This window comes from Syngnathus typhle, linkage group LG10 (assembly GCF_033458585.1).
Source record: "Syngnathus typhle isolate RoL2023-S1 ecotype Sweden linkage group LG10, RoL_Styp_1.0, whole genome shotgun sequence".
NCBI lineage: Eukaryota > Metazoa > Chordata > Actinopteri > Syngnathiformes > Syngnathidae > Syngnathus > Syngnathus typhle.
In genome coordinates, this window is record NC_083747.1 from 2,035,803 (window position 1) to 2,054,512 (window position 18,710).

General features: G+C 44.5%; 1 protein-coding gene across 1 annotated transcript in view; it reads right to left on the bottom strand.

Annotated features, from left to right (window-relative positions):
- LOC133160574 (raftlin-like) overlaps positions 1-18,710 on the bottom strand; it is a 38,622-nt gene that overhangs the window by 3,122 nt on the left and 16,790 nt on the right. Inside the window, exons 3-9 of the mRNA XM_061288349.1 lie at positions 18,474-18,651; positions 14,822-14,930; positions 12,296-12,656; positions 7,880-8,101; positions 4,861-4,970; positions 2,011-2,114; positions 32-107 (exon numbers count right to left, since the gene is read on the bottom strand). Of these exons, the coding sequence (XP_061144333.1) occupies positions 32-107; positions 2,011-2,114; positions 4,861-4,970; positions 7,880-8,101; positions 12,296-12,656; positions 14,822-14,930; positions 18,474-18,651 (1,160 nt within the window). The remainder of the gene's footprint in view (positions 1-31; positions 108-2,010; positions 2,115-4,860; positions 4,971-7,879; positions 8,102-12,295; positions 12,657-14,821; positions 14,931-18,473; positions 18,652-18,710) is intronic.

Consider the following 18,710-nt stretch of genomic DNA (forward strand, 5'->3'; position numbering starts at 1 on the left):
GCCATTTGAAAACAATGAAAGCAAAGTGTACCTTGGATTCCTTCTGCTTCCGGCTCAGGACTGGTCGCTGCAGAAACACAATCTGCTTGGTCGCCAGACTGCCATCACTGCAGAGAAAAGGACATGATCTGGATGATGATCTTTCAAAAAATATTTCAGACTCTTGATAAGTTCTTAGTTTCGTAATTTTTCAGCGCCGCACTTTGTGATTTATCTTTGAGCGTCTGTTTTTCCGCACCTAACAAAAGCTTCTATGGCTTTCACAACATAGGCCCGTGTCACGTTTTGGGTCGGCGCCTCTTCATGATCCTTTCATTCTTTCTTCACGCCGCTCTCATTAACGAGACGTCGGCCCCGTTTTTGTTTTTGTATAAATCGTCCGCTTGGGGCTGACAGCTTTCTTGTTTGCGTCTGCCTTTGTGGCTTTCATGTTCCATCCTGCTGTTTTGGGCTAAAAACGAAGCCCGTCCAACGTCGCCCACGAATAAGAGCCTGATGACGGGCTCGGCAACATTAAAAGCCCCCGCTGCAAATCTTCCCTTTTCGCGACATGAAATAGATGCAAGACTTCTTATGTAAACCACCCAAAAAGCCTCACAAAAACCTTTTTTTCCATTAGCGGCCTGCTCGAGACGTCTGCGTGAGCTATTTTCTCGGCTGTCGAACGCCGGATGAGCTTGGTGGGGGGAATCAAAGGCAAAAAAAAAAAAGAACGCTTTCCCAGCAGAAACTTCAGTCCAGCCTGTTGAGGAAATGACAGGCCTTTGTGGCACACACTCGCCGAGCTATTAAGACTTCACGTTTACTCACGACTGAATGGACCTGGAGGCTAAAAAAAAAAAAAACCTGCTAACAAAACTATATAAATAATTTGATGTATCTAAAACCTCGCTGGGTTGAACTGACGTTAGGTCCAATAGTCTACTTGATCTTTCTCGTCGTCATAATGAGCTTTGATTTTCGCATACGCAATCATCAATCGAACAAGACTTTTATGCGTTTTCTTTATCGGCGAACAATGAGAAATGACTTAATGGCTCCAAAATGTAATCACCAGCTACACTAATTGAATGCAGCCAAGGCAAGATGAGCGTCGGGGTTAATGTTGCGCGGAGGCGCCAGCCGAACGTCGGCTAGCATCCATTTCAGACGAGACAAAAACAACCACGCCGGAACCCGTTTGCAGACACGTTGTTTCATCCAGCGGGCGAATAGACGAGCCTAATGAGTATCGGAGTGAAATGTATCATCAAAACTGTTTGCGGGCTGGGTGAGAAATAAGCTGCTTGTTGCGCGCTATCTAGGCCGGCTTGATTAATTAGCGCCGTTGTGTTGCGCCGTGTAAATGGGGGGGGTTCCGTGATATTAGGAGTCGGTTGTGAAAGCTTTTATTTTTTTCTTGGTCATTTCTAGAAATTTGTCATCTAAGACGAGAAGCTTTCCACACGTTGATCTCACCAAGTTCCTCCTTCCTGTCGCCGCCACCGCCAACGTTGTCAGTACGAGCTTAGCCGAGAGAACGTTATGAGATTTTCCTGTGACGGTTGCTCGGCTTTTATTTAAGTTGCGGGGAAGCAGATTCAGGTCAACGTCTTTCGAGCAGGAAGTTTGTTTGAACCGCAAGTCGAGGCGAGGTGTGCGTGCTGGCTGTGTTCCACTTCATACAATCTAGGCCAAGCGATGGTGGAGAGACGTGTTAGCGTAGCCACAAACACGTGTGAAAGGAGATGACTCGCAAAGACTTTCAGGTTTTACTTCGCTTCCATGCGGCACACACGCGGTGACAAAAAGTGCTGCGCCATTATTATTACACGTCCTTCCAGAATACACTTTTGGTAGCAAGGGGACAAACCCTTTTTTGGATTTAAAAACAGCCAAAACAACCCAACAATAGTCACTTCAAAACAAAATGGCCGACTTCCTGTATCTTTCCAAGCACGTCTTGTGCATTTCTAAGTGATGCTAGCTTCGTTTCTGAATTTCTCCCCCAAATGGCGAATGGCTGATTACCTGTTGGTCTTGATGACGGGCGTCGGCAGCACACAGGTGAGTCTCCAGCCGTACATCGCCAAGGACTGCAGCAGGGGGACATAGTCAGCCTTCACCTGTAAACCCTATGGAGAAAAAAAACACACACACACACAGCACTTAGTAGAATCATTTGGTTGATTATGCGTATCACCGCTTCTATTGGAGGCTTTTGTGTCGTGTTGGAGTTTGCTCCAAAGGTTGGAAAAATAAGTCGAGCACGGTAGAAAATCCGCGGCTGCTATGAGTCAACATAGCAACACGCTGAGCTGATGACAAGAGTTTGTCAGCAACACTAAGACCTTGAACAAACAGGCTGCTCAGTGAAATTGCTCATTTTGTGTGTCTATCAGGTAGGCAATAACCACATATTTATTTTAATTGTAGTTAAAAAAGATGTGTTGCAAGTGGATTTTAAAGTGAGAGCAAAAGACTTGAGATTTGGGGTGATCTCGTGAGATTTGGCTGAAATCTCGTGAGATTTGGCTGAAATCTCGTGAGATTTGGCTGAAATCTCGTGAGATTCGGCTGAAGTCTCGTGAGATTCGGCTGAAATCTTGTGGGATTTAGCTGAAGTCTCGTGAGATGTAGCTGAAGTCTCATGGGATTTTGCAGGTCTTGTGAGATTTAGCGGAAGTCTCGTGAAATCATAGAAATCTCGTGGGATTTAGAAATATCGTGGGATTTAGTCTCGCGTGATTTAGCTGTAATCTCGTGAGATTTAGCCTGTCTCATGGGATTTAGGGCAGGTCCTGTGGGATTTTAGAGTTTCTTACAAGATTTGACAAGTTCTCAGTGGGCAAGAGTGAATGAAGTAGAATAAAAATAAAAAATATATTTTGTATGCCATCTGATATGTGCCGGGTGGAATTATTTAATGCACGTTTTGAGTGAGCAAAAGTGTGTCCAATTAAACCAAATGCAGACATTTTTCATATTAAGTGCCCACACGCTTAAATCCCGCTGATGTTGAAATGCACGTACCGAAACCTAATAAAAGCAGCGAGTAAGCCTCGACAGGAAATGAAATGTGAATTAATGCACTTTGATAAGACCAATAAATGGAAAAAGCTAACGAGGCCTGCAAACAGACACAAATAATAAATGTCAAACATCACAAACATTTAAATACAATTTAAACTCATTCGGTGACGCACGAGGCAAAAGCAGCCTGGAGGCAGAGCGCAAAAATAAACAAAAAAATGTCAGGCAAGAGAAATAAGTGATAAGCAGCAAACGTGTTCAGCAAGTCAACAACTGTACGCATTCAAATGTCACAAACCAAAGTTTGGCTTGATTTCTTTTTTTTTTTTGCGAGTTCACTCGCTGTGCGCGCCTTCATTTTTATTCATGGAAAGAGTTTTGAGTTTTATTGGGTTTTGTTTAAAGATGACGCATCTGCTCTGATTTTGTTTCTTCTGTTGTCAAACCCGAAATCTTTAATTCTTAGTTTAGACTTAACCGCGATCTATCTGTCAGCAGCTTGCAATCTCTTGCTTGCAGTACGTGTGATGTCTCTGTTCTCCCTGGCGGAGGTGAGACAAGAGCCGCGACCCAGATAGCGCTAGGGCTAATTTGCACCAGCGCCCGGCAGGAGAGGTGTCGCTCGGCCTGTCAGATTCTGCCGCTTCGATAAGAACCAAGGAACAATGCTCACTAGCAACCGTCGGGAGTTTTTCTCTTTTTTTTTTTTTTTTTAAAAAAGGACATTCCGCTTGATTTAAATAAATGAAGTAAAGCCTCAGTTGTGGTTTGAAATCTTTGAGCCAAATTCGGGGAACTGAGAAGCATTGAAAGTAAACAGCATGATGAAGATGAAGCGCAATGCAAATGGCTCAATTAAGATTGCTTCCATCTCTTGTTTTTTCGACGCTAAAGTGAAATTTATCTCCCGTGGCTTCAACTAAATAACACAAAAGTACCTTGAATGTTGTGTGAGCTCTGCTGTCAAACAGAATTTGGAGTTTTAAAGTTTAGAAGTACCGTAAGGTCGATGCTAGTTTTGCGTTAGCCAGTCAATGCCTTTTCACATGGGATAGTAGCATTAAGCTAATATACTTTCATTAGCTATTTAAATTTTGCGTGCGTTTTAAGTACCTTGAATGTTGTGCGAGTTCTTAATTTATAAAGTTGCTCAACTTTTACTACACTTTGTCAAACAGAATGTTTAGAAGCATCGTAACGTCTATGCTAGTTTGCGTTAGCCAGTCAGTGTCTTTTCAAATGACATAGTAGCATTAAGCTAATAGGCTTTCATTGGCTATTTAAGTTTTACATTAAACGGGGGTGATGCGAGAAGATCTCGGAACCAATGAAGCTTCATGTTCACCGCTCTTACAATTGACCGCCCACTTAGCTCGTTAAGACCGTCAAGAGCGAATTGGTGGGACAAGAAAACGTCCTTTCACACTGAGAAAAGTCAAAATTCCATTAGCGAGATAGCATCCGTATACACACATACAGTATATAACACACACACTTTTTAAACACACTGGACAGAAATCCATTTTAACACCAAACCTTTGCTGACGGAAGATCTAATCAGGAGAAGATAAGCGCTTGTTTACCGCGACTGACACACACGGGCCCGCACACGGACGCTCAATATGTCAATAAGATGTACTGCATGTTTCAACGTTTCATTCCACAAACAAGCAGAAAAGCAATAAAAAGGAGAGAAATTGTACAAATCTACACAGAAAGGGTCAAATTGTTGCATGAAAGAACCAAAGCTTGTTTTGATTCGGCTTCTTCCGAACAACCCCCAAATCTTGTTTTGGACATCAGATATGATTTGAAATCAAATACTTCATATATACTCTGACAACCTACGTCAATGACGGTCCACTGCTCCACCACGATGGCGTCGTAGGTAGTATTGGCCTCGCCTTGGCTGGCTTCCTGGAACACAAAGACGCTCTCCACCGACTTGGGAAGCAAATCTGCAATGAAAAAAAGAAATAAATCATTTTTAGTATTAATAAATTTGTCTTTGACAGCCAGAGCAAAAACGGGTCACATGATCTCAAACATGCTCCAACGCTGCTGATACGTTCCCTTTGCATCTCATCCCAGACAGACTGGCCTTCATGACCCACCCGAACCCTCCCCGCCGCATTTCTTGTTATTCCTTTTCAACACGCACACGCACACACGTGTGTTGGGCAATTGGCGCACGGTCATCCAGGCTGGCCCTGAGTGCTTTCTCATTACTGGCCTGCCATTTCCACGCTAATACAGTTTGCCCGAGCCCAGACGCAACACAAGACACTCCACATTTCATTACGAGACCCCAATAATAGTGTTGGTGGGGAGGGGCGGGGCCTATGGCTAGAGCGACAGGAAAGACAGACAGCGAGGAGGAGGGGGGGGGATGCCTCCCCAAAACCTAATTAGGGGCTGGTGCACTCTCAATTGAAGACGCTTCAGACATCTGCTGGCTCCCTCAAATGCAGACATTGTTCACTCCAGACCCCCCGCCCCCCCATCAAAGCATCCAGACTTATTTTTTTTCCTCTACCCATTCTGGAGTGACCATTCTCTGTCAACCAATCAAATCGCCGCATTCTCGAAATGTGTAGAGTTCACGTTTTGCACGACATTTTCCGGGTGAGTAAAGTGTGACGGAGCTTCTGGATTTTGCCGTTTGACACATTTACAGGGGAAAGCCGCACCGCCGGGCAAACTCCGACGTTTCATGTCGGAGCGATGCATTCTGGGTGGTTAATCAATAAATGATTGTGTGAAATGAAATGCACATCATTTTGTGCTCATTAGTGCGTGCGCATTAAGGCTCGGAGAAAGCCGTGTGACCAGGTCATGTCTGCCCGTTTCAAAATGGAGGCCGGGAGCGGCGCTGACAGCTCATTTATATTTCACACAGTGGACGGGACGGGGTCTGGTGAACCTGTGTGTGTGTTTGTGTGCGTGTAGCTGGTACGCGGGCTGCTAATCTCTGTTGCTAGGCAGAATTTACATGGCAGTAAAAGACAATTGAGTGATGTGCTGCGAATAGCAAACATCTGTGAGCAATTGAGTCCCTACTGCAAAAAAAGCTGTCGTTGTCTATCGATACCAAAGCACTAGTTTTGTCTAAATGAAGCTCCTCCTTGCTTTATGACTTGTAAATATAACCGACCCACATAGATGCTTGAGTGTAATTCTTTTGACCGTCTCAAATAGTTAAAGGAAGGCAAAGATTGAAATAATCATTCAAGTCATGATTATTTCCTGCTCTAGATGATAATACGGGAGTAGCAACAGTAATGTTTGTGGATGCTGACTAATCCTTTAGCTAGTCCAACACAGCTTGCGATGTGTAACAAAGGGATTAGCCCGGTGCTGCTTTCCTTGTCGTCAATGGCGATTTATTTATTTATTAGGTGTTTGTTATGCACCTGCATCTTTCTGGATTCCGGCATTAGACGCATCGTATTTTGGAGCTATGCAGCTAAGAGGGGCAACATGCACTTGAAGAACATGAATTGTTACTTTAATGTGTTAATTCAATTTAAAAACATTTATTTTTAATACATTACCGTGTGATTTTTTACATGTTAACTTAATACATCGGTTTAAATTTTAATGAAAGCAAGTTTTAATTATAATGTATTCAAATGATTCGAATGTAAAATTAATTCGATTTTCATTTTAGAAACATTTATTTAATTTCAATGCATTCATTTAATCTTAATTTAATATATTTATTGAATTAACTCATTTAATTTTAACACATCATTTTTATTTGATACATTCATTTCATTTGAATGTATAATATGTTAATTAATTTTTCTAATATATAGGTCGGACGATATCAGTGGACATTCCTGCGTTTTGTTTAAGCAATTGAACGCCCCACAAGTCCAACAACACGAACTAACAGCAACACTTTGCTCAACCTTTTTCATGACATACAAAAAATGTGCACGTGGGCTGATTTGAGTGGCAGCGTGTTTGTCGTCCTTGCTCAAATTTAGAACGCGCGGCGAGCCGAGTGTGGCGCATGTTGAATAGCGGCTCAGGCGTTTGTGTGACAAGGGGAAAAAAAAGAAACGGAAAAGACTAAATCCTCACAACACAGAGCGAGCGAGCGAGATTAAGCCATTCGGGTAACAAAAGACACACAGTCCTGTTTTGCACTTCTGCACGTCTTGCTCAGGAAACTCCACTCTGGTGACGACGTGTGTGTGTGTGTGTGTGTGTGTGTGTGTGTGTGCACGCTCGTATGTCAACGTTTAATGCATTTGGGTCAATTTAATACATTTGTATTACCTGCGGCCACAGCCAAACACACACAGACGAAAATATGACCTAATCTAACACACGCACTGCGCACGACATGCGTATGCAAACGACGACAGCAGGCCGGCCGCGATGTCACCATGACAACACTCGTGTACAAAGAGCACTCGCGGCGATCTCTAGAACAAAGCGGATCAGATGGAAGATGGGAAGGTGCTGGAACATCTGCTGGAAAAAGGTCACAGCGCGGGAACATGACACTGATGTTTGTTTACTAAACGGAGGCTAGCTCGCATCATTTTGCGGCCGAGCTTCTTCCGAACTATGCCGTAGTTTACACACGGCTGAGAGTTAATTCGCATCTTGGCCCATTTGGATTCTGTTGCTAACCAAAACAGCAGCACCCGAGTATGGCAGCTTTTATTCTTCTTCTACACAACACAAAGCTGGGCAGGAGGCTTTCATGCGTAAAATCCATTTCCAGATGTTCACGTTGCCAGATGAACGACTTGCAGCTTGTTGACACTCATTGCCATGCCCCACCAAAGAACCCAAACAGGAAATAGTTTGAATGCCGGCAAGGAAAGCCAGACGGCCGCCCGTTATTTACCGTCAACGTCTCCGAGGTAGAAGTGTCCGTCGACCAGCGAGGCTCCGTTGTTAAAGTGCTGCGTCATGTGATCCAGCCAGTTCGCTTCCACCTCTCGGACGTCGCCGCCGCCGCCGCCGTTGATGCCGGCGTGCACTCGCAGCGGCACCTTGACCGTGTAGTACTTCACCGTGCCACCCTCACGCACCGCCGGGTGGTTGAACAAAGCCAGAAGTTCAGCCCCTGTGGAGAGAAAAGACAAATATGAGCTAGCTTGTAGCAGCTTGCTAGCATCCTTGCGCACACCAGTGCTAAGTGCGGTGTGTAAAGTTATTTCTCGTGTGTTTTTGTTCCCAGACTGTATCGACTCGCGGCCTTGAACTCAAAGTCTACGCTCGATCGTGATTTGCAGCATCCTGTGAGACTACCAAGTCACTCAGGTCATTAAAACAAAGTCAGAACTTTCGGTGACTCTTTGCTCCGTCTGTTCTGTATGATTAGCATACACTCGGCCGGCGCGATATGTGCTGACGTGCAAAAAAATCCGATCCCCCTTTTGTCGCGTCTCTTCGCTCCGACCCGAGCGTGCGGCGAATTAATAGCAGCTCGCAATTTTCCCGCGATTGTTTTTTTTTTTTTTCCAGGAACGCAGCGAGTTAAGAGGGAGCGTTTACACTGCGAGTTAATTTGCGGCTAGACTGAGTGAATAATGCATTAAAGGCTCTGCCGCCGGCTGGCTGTTTACATCAAGAGGAAGCGTATACATAATGCAGACGGCTTAGGGGGAGAGAAGAGAAAAGAGCGCACGTGTTCCTGTATCAAAGACAGGCCAGGTGGGAGTGTTTTTTTTTTTTCTTCTTCCTTTGGTGGAAATAGTTTTGCTCTGCTTGCAGTCACCGAGGAGGAAAAAAAGACAAAAGCCGAGTGCCGAGCAGATGAAGGAGGCGGTTAGTGAGTGCACCTGAACCACAGTCGAGCAGATGGAAAGCAGAATTAGACACGACCCAAGATTGGCACAAACGCACAGGAAATGTAAAAAAAAAAAAAAAAAAAGTAGAATACATAAAACAACAAACACAAGAAAACAAACAACTCGCACATAAACAGATCCCGAAGTGGGTTTCAGAGCTCGGTCCCGGTGTCAGCGCGTGGGCAAAGATGAATCATTCATAAGCGCTTCCCGTCAAGCTGGTGTGACGGACGAGGCGGCCGGACGCCAAAGTCTCCCCGCCAAATGTTGACATTTCGGCCAGTCGCTGCGGAATTCTAACGAAGCCACCAGCGCGCAACTCTGACTTAAATTCTGCTAGCTTAATGCTAACGCAGACTAACTACTAACATAATTAGCATGTCCAATATTTGAACACGAGCTCGAGAAATATGTAGACGGCGATTGCAATATTCACACGCATGCGTTCTTTATCCTCCGCCATGAATAAATTATATTATACTGCCCCCAGTTGGTCACGGCACACTTAGCAAGTGAATGATTTCATAGAGATGAACAAAACTAGAAACATTGTCTTCAAAGCCGAAAAAAAAAAAGAAATTGTCCACCGGCGACTACGACTAAAGAATATACCGTCGCAGGAGACACAAAATAAAGCTGATCGATTGTGAACTTTAGCTTCGGTGTGTGGACGATACTGAAAACGAGGCCCGATTTTGAAACGGCGATGCGACATAATAAAGATATCAGATGACGCCCAACCTCCGAGAGTACAAAATTTCAGATGAGCAGATACGTTTACGTTTCTTTATCTCCAACGGCCTCAGCAGCAAATAACATCAATCATTTAGCAGAGGCCTTGCGCTTCACAGATAATACGTAAAGACAAAATAAGTTGTCTTGGTTGAGCTCGTGTGACCTTCCTCTGCTGACTCGGCGCGTTTTGCTGGAGATGTCGGAGCGGTGTTTGTGCTCTGGAGCAAAGCACTAAAATGGTCATTATGGTCCGTTATGCATCATCGAATTTCCATTTCCGTCACTTGCTGTCGACTTATTTGAAGTTTTGACTCATTCTTTGCTTTAACTTGAAAATGGCCAACAACAGCAATAAAAATATTTTTTTAAATTTTAAATTTTACGCACATGAAATACACGTGTTTTTAAAAAAATATATATAAAATTAATACTAAAAATAATAAAAACTAAAATAAAAAAGACCAACTAAAACTAATGCAAACAATTAAACCTGCTAATGAAAACAAACTAAATGAAAAAATAAAAAAATCCACTCAATGGACTAAGAATGAACCAAAATGAAAAATCCTCAAAATAATATAACCTCGCTTGGCACACCCCAATAAAAACACAAGAACTAATGCACAGCCAGATAGTCGACGGCACGCACGGATGGCCACGAGGCAAAGCACCGAGTGATTCAACCTATTAATGTTACATTTGTCTAATCGGAGCGAGAAAGCTCCTGTGGGACAGATCAATCAAAGCCTGCCAAGCTTTTCCGGTCACGTCTCGCTTCCTCTCTCTTGGTGTGCCAACGCTGGCCGCGACGCTCGGGGATCAAGCCGGCCCAAGCTCGAGGCGTTGGAGCGAAGAAACCAAGCGACATGGGAGCTTGGCACGGGGCCTCCACTTCTCGCAGCGTCTGGGCTCAACCGAGAAAGATGGACGCCCAGATGGAGACGTGTCATGCCGTGTTTCATACGAGTCACACATACATTTCGTGTTTTTTTTTTTTTTTTCCTCCCATGGCACAGCATACATGATCTGCTCTCTCTCGGGGGTGAAGTGGGCGTCGCCATCTGTTCAAGTTGTGCATAGACCGTCGTGGACGGGTGGGCGCTATTCACGTGAGGCCTGCGAGGAACCCGACGAAACAGTTGCGGATTATTTCGCAGACGTGCTAATTGGGCTTTCTCTTCAAGATATTCTTTAAGCGGAATGATTGTTTTTTTTTTGGAGGATTACGGCCCGAGGCGGAGTGCTATGGCGTAATGTTGAGGCAATAGCGGGAAAGCGTGTGGCTGCGCTCGTGCTACTTCAAAAGACAAAGGTGTTCAAACTGCGGCCCCGGGGACATTTGCGGCCCGTCATCCACGATTAATATGACCGCTCCAATTGGTTTATTCATGACCATTAGAAATAAACAGAGCCACTGAAATGACTCGCAGTCAAATGAGTCAAGCAATTGTGTCCTTTTCCCCCCCGATTAGACATTTTGACCTTTTGCTATCTTAATTACTAGGGGTGTAACGATACATCGATACACATCGATTAATCGATATAATGCTCTACGATTTATTGGCATCGATGCTAAAGGTAAACATCGATTTATATCGCCGTGTTTGACCTCGGACATTAGACGCGACTTTATTTTGAAATCCAGTTCATTGTTGCTCGCTTCCTCTTTCCGGGAGCAGGGAGCAGTGCGCGGCGTTGTTGTGTTGTGAGCAGAGCAGGCACGTGAAAGGGGGGGGGGGGGGGGGAGTCAACAACTAGTACGCGGCTCCTGGGCTGGTGCTATGGCTAGTGTCCAAAAAGACGAGGAAATTTGCTCCCCTTTAGGCTTCAAGTCATTCGTTTGGAAGCACTTTGGATTCCAAAGAAAAGATGGCTCAACGGACAAGACACGTGCAGTTTGTAAATCCTGCCATGCGGGGATCAAATATTCAGGGAGCACAAATCTCGCCGCACATTTAAAGAAAAAACACGACATCAAAGTTCAGTGTTAAAGTAAGCAATTTGTATACTACAATACTCTTGTAATTTCCCAAATAAAGAGTTTGCAGTACCTTGTTGATTTTGCGTATGAATTGTTATAAATCAGGATATTGTTCTATATTTTTTATTAAAAAAAAAAAAAAAAATCGATCGTAGAGCACTATATCGCGATATATCGTGAATGAATCGCAGCAGGCTTTAAGATATCGGCAAATATCGTATCGCAGTTCTTTATATCGATATTATATCGTATCGTGACAAAACCCGCGATTTACACCCCTATTAATTACAGCTCGTTAGCGCTTTGTGTGTTACATCCTTATCGCGATTGTTTGGATTTGTCGGGCAGGATAAAAATGTCCGCCGTGTCTTTGTGGCTCCACAAGCTGCGCGCAGACGGGAATGATGACCTTTGCCGACCCTCCACGGACCAATTAGTGTAGTTGGAGGGGAGGGGAGGGATGGAGGGGGTTTACTCGCACAAAATAACACAAACGCTTGTTGGCTTCCTGCGACCGGGTTGAGGAGATGAATACTTTTCTTTTCTAGTTGATGATGACATCTAATTATCTGATGGTGGAAGGCCTCAGCAATGTTCTTCTTTGCAAGAAAGGCACACGCTGAGAAATTCTGGTTCTACCATTTTGCAGAAACTGTGTGAAGGCAGATTGAAGTTATTGATTGGAAAAAAATAATAATACATGGATATTGTTTTTTGAAATTGAAAGATGGTAACCATGGTTACCACTCACCACAGGTTCTCTGCTGGTATCTGCTCCGCTGCTTTGTCTCTGGTGCGCTGTTGTTCTGGCACAGCGACTCCGCCTCCTCCGTCAACTCCTCAGATATCGGTGACGAAGCCACGGAGAGTCCCCCCGAGTGATTCCCCGAGTTCTCGCACGCGTTTGTCTCCTTTTCTGGATGTCCGTGGCGGGTGGGACTGGAGGGGTCGGAGGGGCTGCAGCTCCCCAGGGAGCCCAGCACAGAGCTGGGGCTGGAGTGCAGGGAAAGCGAGGGGGTGTCTGGTTCTCGGATCATGGTGCAGGGTGCCCCGTAGGGTTCTTGCACGAAGCCCACAAATGTGACACCCTGCTCAGCCGCGTCCTGGATCTGCTGTTGGGGAGAAAGACAGTCAGACACGTTAGCAGCCATTTGAAAACCCAGGCTAGTTTCACGAAATTAGGCCTCATTTTAGTTTGAAACACACATTTTATAATCATTTCCGACAACATTTGGGAAGGCAACTGGAAGATTTTCAAAAGTCAGCACCCCCCCCTCAGATTGCCTTCCCGTCGACTGGCATTTTATGTTGCAATTGTTCCAGAGAGAAAGATCGAGCCGTTTGCCGCGGAAGAACGTTAATGGCCGCCATTCTCGGCATCCAAACACGCCTTCCCTCGAAAAAAATGATGGCAGCCTTCCACCGCCATCTCCGTGATGGAAGAGAATAAAAATCAAATTGCAGGTTATTCACTATGAAATTAAATTGGAAAACAGTCAAATGGCTTCCCAGTCTCATTGCTTGATGCGAGGCGACGGCTGCCACGCCACGCTGCTTCTTGCCATGCGCCCAAATGGAATCACACAGATAAAAGCTTGTTTTTTCATTTAAGGATAATACACGGGGCGGCGGAGGGGGGCGATGAACGGAGAGCACCGGCGCATTTGAATGAATTCATTTTCAATAACGCTATCGTCATTAACATCATTTTGTTAAAGGCCTTGCTTGACCAAGTAGAACACACACATTAATTCCAATAACGCCATCCAAAGCACACCCGCGGTATTAGCTTGGCAATCTAATGAGATCTGCTATCAAAACATCTGCCTGTAGAAAAAAAATAATGACACTGTGGAAATATGTTCATTAGCTCCTTTTAGTCATTATTTTATAGCCCATAATGTTATTGTATGAATGTAAATGTTCAAATATTCAGTTTGGAGCCCATTGTGCTCATTTATTTTGCTAACATTCAATTAAATTGAGCTGTAACTTTTTTTTTTTTTTGGGTTGCTCCTGAAATTTCACACCGCTAACTTCGGTGTCTGATGTGCGCCTCGCGATGCGAGGAGTCGTGCCGATGAAGCGCAGACCTCCTGGGATCAGGAATGATTGCTGCGGGTGTCACCGTGATATATTCATGACACAGTTGAGATATTTCCGTCTGGATCAGCCGCCGACAGATGCACCCGTCAAACGTGACCTCGGGCCCGACCGTTTCCCGCGGCGTCAACACCGAGAAGGTGAGCCAGACGCCTTTTAGGTCAAAGCACTATGCGCCGCTTGCTTTCCCCTTCGTTAGCCAAGATGATTGCCAAGCGCAAACTCCGCAGAACAATATTCCGGAATCATCCCGCCGGCGGGGTAACAACAAGTTGGAATTTTTCCCCATTTCCTCCCGCCGCCGATATTACGGAGAAGGCATGTGAAGGTCATGACGCAGGCCGGCGGATAATGACAGAGATTGAGAGAAAGCTAAAATAATGATAGAGAAGGGAAAAGTCATCCCTGTAAGTCTCAGTTGGAATAGAATTCCAGCTTTCCCGCTCAGCTCAGCAGATGAAAACGATAAGCAGCGGTAATGAGGTCCAACAGGATGGCGGAGGCATGACTAATGGAAGGGCAAAGAGGGTTTGAGGGGGGGAAACTTCCAGGGGCGGGGTGTTGGGGTGCCAACATCCCGGCGGTGTTTGCAAACAGGTTAGATGTTGGAGAAGATGAAGAACTCAAATTAAGATGATCGCATTGAGTTCAAATTAGGGGGAAATAAATCAATGTTTCGTGATTGGAGTAAATCGTAATGTTACTGAGTGAACCGTTTCAGCTAATTGGGAGGATTCGTATCACGTGACTGAATCGCGGTTGGAGTCAGTCAATTGAGTGAATCCTCCACTAAATGCGGAGTGATTGAAATCGTATCAAAACTGGAGTGACTCGTATTGCACGGAATCTGGAGCGAATCATAAATGTAATGAATCCCAACCGGAGTGACTCATCGCATCGTGATTGGTGTGAATCAAATCATCAAAGTGAATCTTTTCCACCATATCTGGAATTGATTGTACCATCGTATGAAAACTGGAGTGACTCTTATTGCACGCAATCTGGAGTGAATCATAAATGTAATGAATCCCAACTGGAGTGAATCATATCACATCGAGATTGGTGTGAATCAAATCATCAAAGTTTTCCACAATCGTGCAATCGATTGAATAAATTTGAATCGTACTATATTTGAGGTGACTGTTCATGGCTTATATGCTGTTTGAGTTGTTACCTTTTTGACGTAGCCCTGGATGAGCTCCGGGGTTGGCACCTGCTCTGCGGGCACACACTGCTCCAACTGCAGCCTGCACGGCGGGCACACCGCCTGCCTCCTGTCCACCCTGCGGGGAGAACACTTCGACTTTCAGGAGAAGTTCAAATAGAGATTTAAAAAAAAAAAACGTGTTCTCTGTGGCCGTGTAAACGCAGGCAGCGTGTAAACATTTGCTGCTGGGATTGTTGGCCTGCGGGAGGCGACAATGACAATGTAACCAACTTAAAGAGTCTCGCAGATGAAAGGCAAGACGCGTGAAGGCAGGAAATTCCATGCAAATTTCCTCACGCACACACTCAAGCATCTTCAAGCAGGCTGCTTTCTATTTATAAGACGACGTTTCCCCTCCGATCTTCTCCCACATCGGCCCCCAGGAGGAGAACGTTGCTGTTTCCATCTCCCTGCTGCTCATCCTGTTGACAAGAAGCCCCGAACGGCCTTTTCCTCACCGCGTGCGTGTTTGTGTGTGTGCGCGTGACAAGAGTGAAGTCGCCCGATATACAGCAGGGTGCATTAGAGCTTCTGGTGTTCGTTCTCGCGTGCAGAGAAGTTGACACTTGCTGACTTTTGACGCACCGGATGCCAATCTGTGCAGTTACTTTCATCGCCATAGAAACCTTTTAGAAAGTGGAATTGAGTAGACATTAAATAGAATTGTATAGTAATTAGTGAATCAAACAGTAACTGGAGTCCATTGTATTGCATTGTGGTAATGGAAAAGAATCGTATTTAGATCCAGAATGAATTGAATCCGTATCGGATTATTTATTTATCTATTTATTTATCTATTTATTTATCTATTTATTTATCTATTTATTTATCTATTTATTTATGTATTTATTTATCTATTTATCTATTTATTTATCTATTTATTTATCTATCATAGTTGATGTGAAATATATTGTAAATGGCCTAAACCATCAATTTTATTAGATCGTTGGAGTGACTCATATAATTGGAGTGAATCACATTGGAATTGGACTGAATCATATTCGAATATGAATTAATCGTATCACGTTGTGATGAGTGAATCGTATCATAATTGCAGTGAATCGTATTGAAACCAGAGTGAATCATAATGGGAGTGAAGGTATCGTGAATGGATCGAATCGTTTTGCAGGATCGCATCACAATTGGAGTGAATTGCATCATAATCGACGTGCATTATATTGTAAATGTCAATTGTAAGCGTCTTTATGGATGATAAGTGGGCTGTAATTCTTCATTCTTTGAGTGTTTGAATGCCGGGCGGCTTTTTATGAAGACACCTGGGTAGTTATGAATTCTGAAACGAAAATTGCATAATAGGAACAAAAACCTTGGTGGGTCTGGAAGGGGGAAAGCATTGTGGTCGTCATGGTGACAGTTTTAACAGCAAGAGCAAATCAATGTCACTAGAATTCCATTTGCTGTGTAAAAGATTAGTTGTTATTTTTTTTTGCACATAGTTATGATCCAAAATGTAAAACAGAGAAAATGAAATGTGAGATTTTTTTTATCCCGCCTAGATACTGCCATATAATGTAGAAAAAAGAAATCTTTTTTTTTCGGCGTCGATGACATCAAAGGCTAATACAAACATGAGGTTATGAATCATACATTGCATTGAATCTATTTTTACACCCTTGTGCTCCGTTTGCGATCGTCCAGGGAGCTGGTTTTATACGCGTACTTTTTAAAATCTCTTCTCGAGTTACTGCGTCAAGAAGAAGATGAAATGAAAAGCTTTTAGCATGAACACGCCACCGGATAGCGAGGGGAGAAAAAAAAAGTCAATTTTGTCATTTGTGCGCCGAGAGTCGTGACAATGGCTCCTCGGACAATCCAGCCATCGAGAGCTCTAATGCGCCGTAATTTGATTTGGACGGGAAAAGGTTCAGAACGCATCCGGCGTGGAGGACACGACGACATTCTTCTTCGGGTGTTTTGCCACCGGGGGCAGCATACACAAATCAACCAATCACGGCATACGTGTTTTTTTAGTTTGGTCATGTGACCTTTCCAAGCTGAGCCCTTCGGCACTGTAAGGTTATTTTCCAGTCAACGGCAAGGGACAAAATGGCCGCCCCTTGAGATAGATGTTGCCGCTTAAAACATATTCCACAAACGGAATATAAAAGTAAATAAAATTGCTGCTGTCTGGGGTTCATGGATGACTTGTTTGTGCCCGCTGTGACCAAGCAGGAAGGCAAGAAGCCCGTCGGCTGTGTTCACCCCCTCAACGGCGCAAACGTCCCTTTTTTTGCCCTAGACTTGCGCTGGCTATGAAAATGGAGACCTGTCAAATTCAGAACCCGAGCTCAAATCGAGATGAGGTTCAGGGTGAAAAAAATGAAACGCTGAAGCAAGAAGAGACTTTCAAAATGTCATTTTTAAACGCCACGCTGCAGCTTTTCACGCACCCCTTTACTTTGTGACATCACTTCCTGTCAGATAAGTGGACATTTATGAGGTGCACTCAGCGCTGCAACATAAAAGTCTTTCTCTCGTGCAACAGGCGACAAGGCTATAAAAAGACTCCCGGCGGAGAAGTCGACTCCCTCCGGTGCCTTTCTTCTTCTTTTTTTCCCCTCTGCTCTAGCACTCCCCCTTTCCTTCCTTCTTTCCTTCCAGCCATCCATGCATGGCCTCCATCCATTGCTGTGACAATACAGCGTGCCACAGAACATTTCTTCACCTGTTTGTGAGTCATTTCATGCCGGCCGCTCACCTCTACTGCTCTTTAGTAGGGACCTCATTATCACCCCCCCCCCTCACTCGCTTCGTCGTCCGCTTCTCCCTACAATCAGCCAGTAATGATGAATACTTCCCATCAGCCATTGCCTGTTCAAGTGTAACTTGGTCACATCGCTGCCTAATGGAACATTGGGGGATTTGACAGTTGACATTTTCTATTTTTTCTGAGGCGAGGTGGGGACTCCGCGGGGAGGGGGGCAAATTACCCCTCGCGTCAGTCAAGTGAGAGGTACTACTGCGCTGTCTTGTTTTCGAGCTGCATTAGTGCTCACGATGCATGTTGGCGCTGTTTATATCTGACAGATATGCAAAAATAAAGCATTTTAGGTTACTTTTTTCAGTCATGTGAATGCGGAAACTTATTGACTGATTATTTCGTTCAATTATTTTCAATGCAATCTTGATAAAACCGCAAAATAGCTTAAAATGAACTTGTCAAGTGGCCGATCTCACAAGACACTCCATTTTGGAATAATAAATATTTCATTCAAGCCCTGCTGAATCTTTAAAATGTTCTCTCCATCAACTACCCCATGAGAATCAAAGTTTGTTATTCGTTCTATCCTGGTGAAAATATTATATCTTAGGGTACCGAACAAACTACCCAATTCTTACTCACTAGCGCCCCCTAGAATATTTGAAAGCATCAACGAGACTGAGACCAGCTAAACAGATTGAGTGGGTCAATTTTAACAGGGCGCATGGGAAAAAAAAAAAAAACCTCAAGCGGCAATGTCCGAAATTGGACAGGAAGTCTGCCATTTTGTTTTAAAGCGGCCATTTTGTAAGAATCGAAGCGTACATACAATTTGCATTTCTTGAAAAGAAACATCAATATAATACTTGGCCAAGAAATGAGTGTGCTCTGACGTACCCATCGTTGATCTGAACCAAGATGGCTCGGTAGAGTTGGTGTTGCGGGCTGTTGGATTCCGGGCCGCAGGGGTGGATGAACGGGTGGATGGCGGCCAGGAGGAAGCCTTGCTGGTAAAGCTCCTGCAACTGTTCCGGCAGCTCTCGCACCGACGACAGACGCAACGTGGACGTCCCGCCTGAGACACAAACAGGGAGACTGTCATGATCGCTTTGCCCTTTTAACATTGTCTGCGGC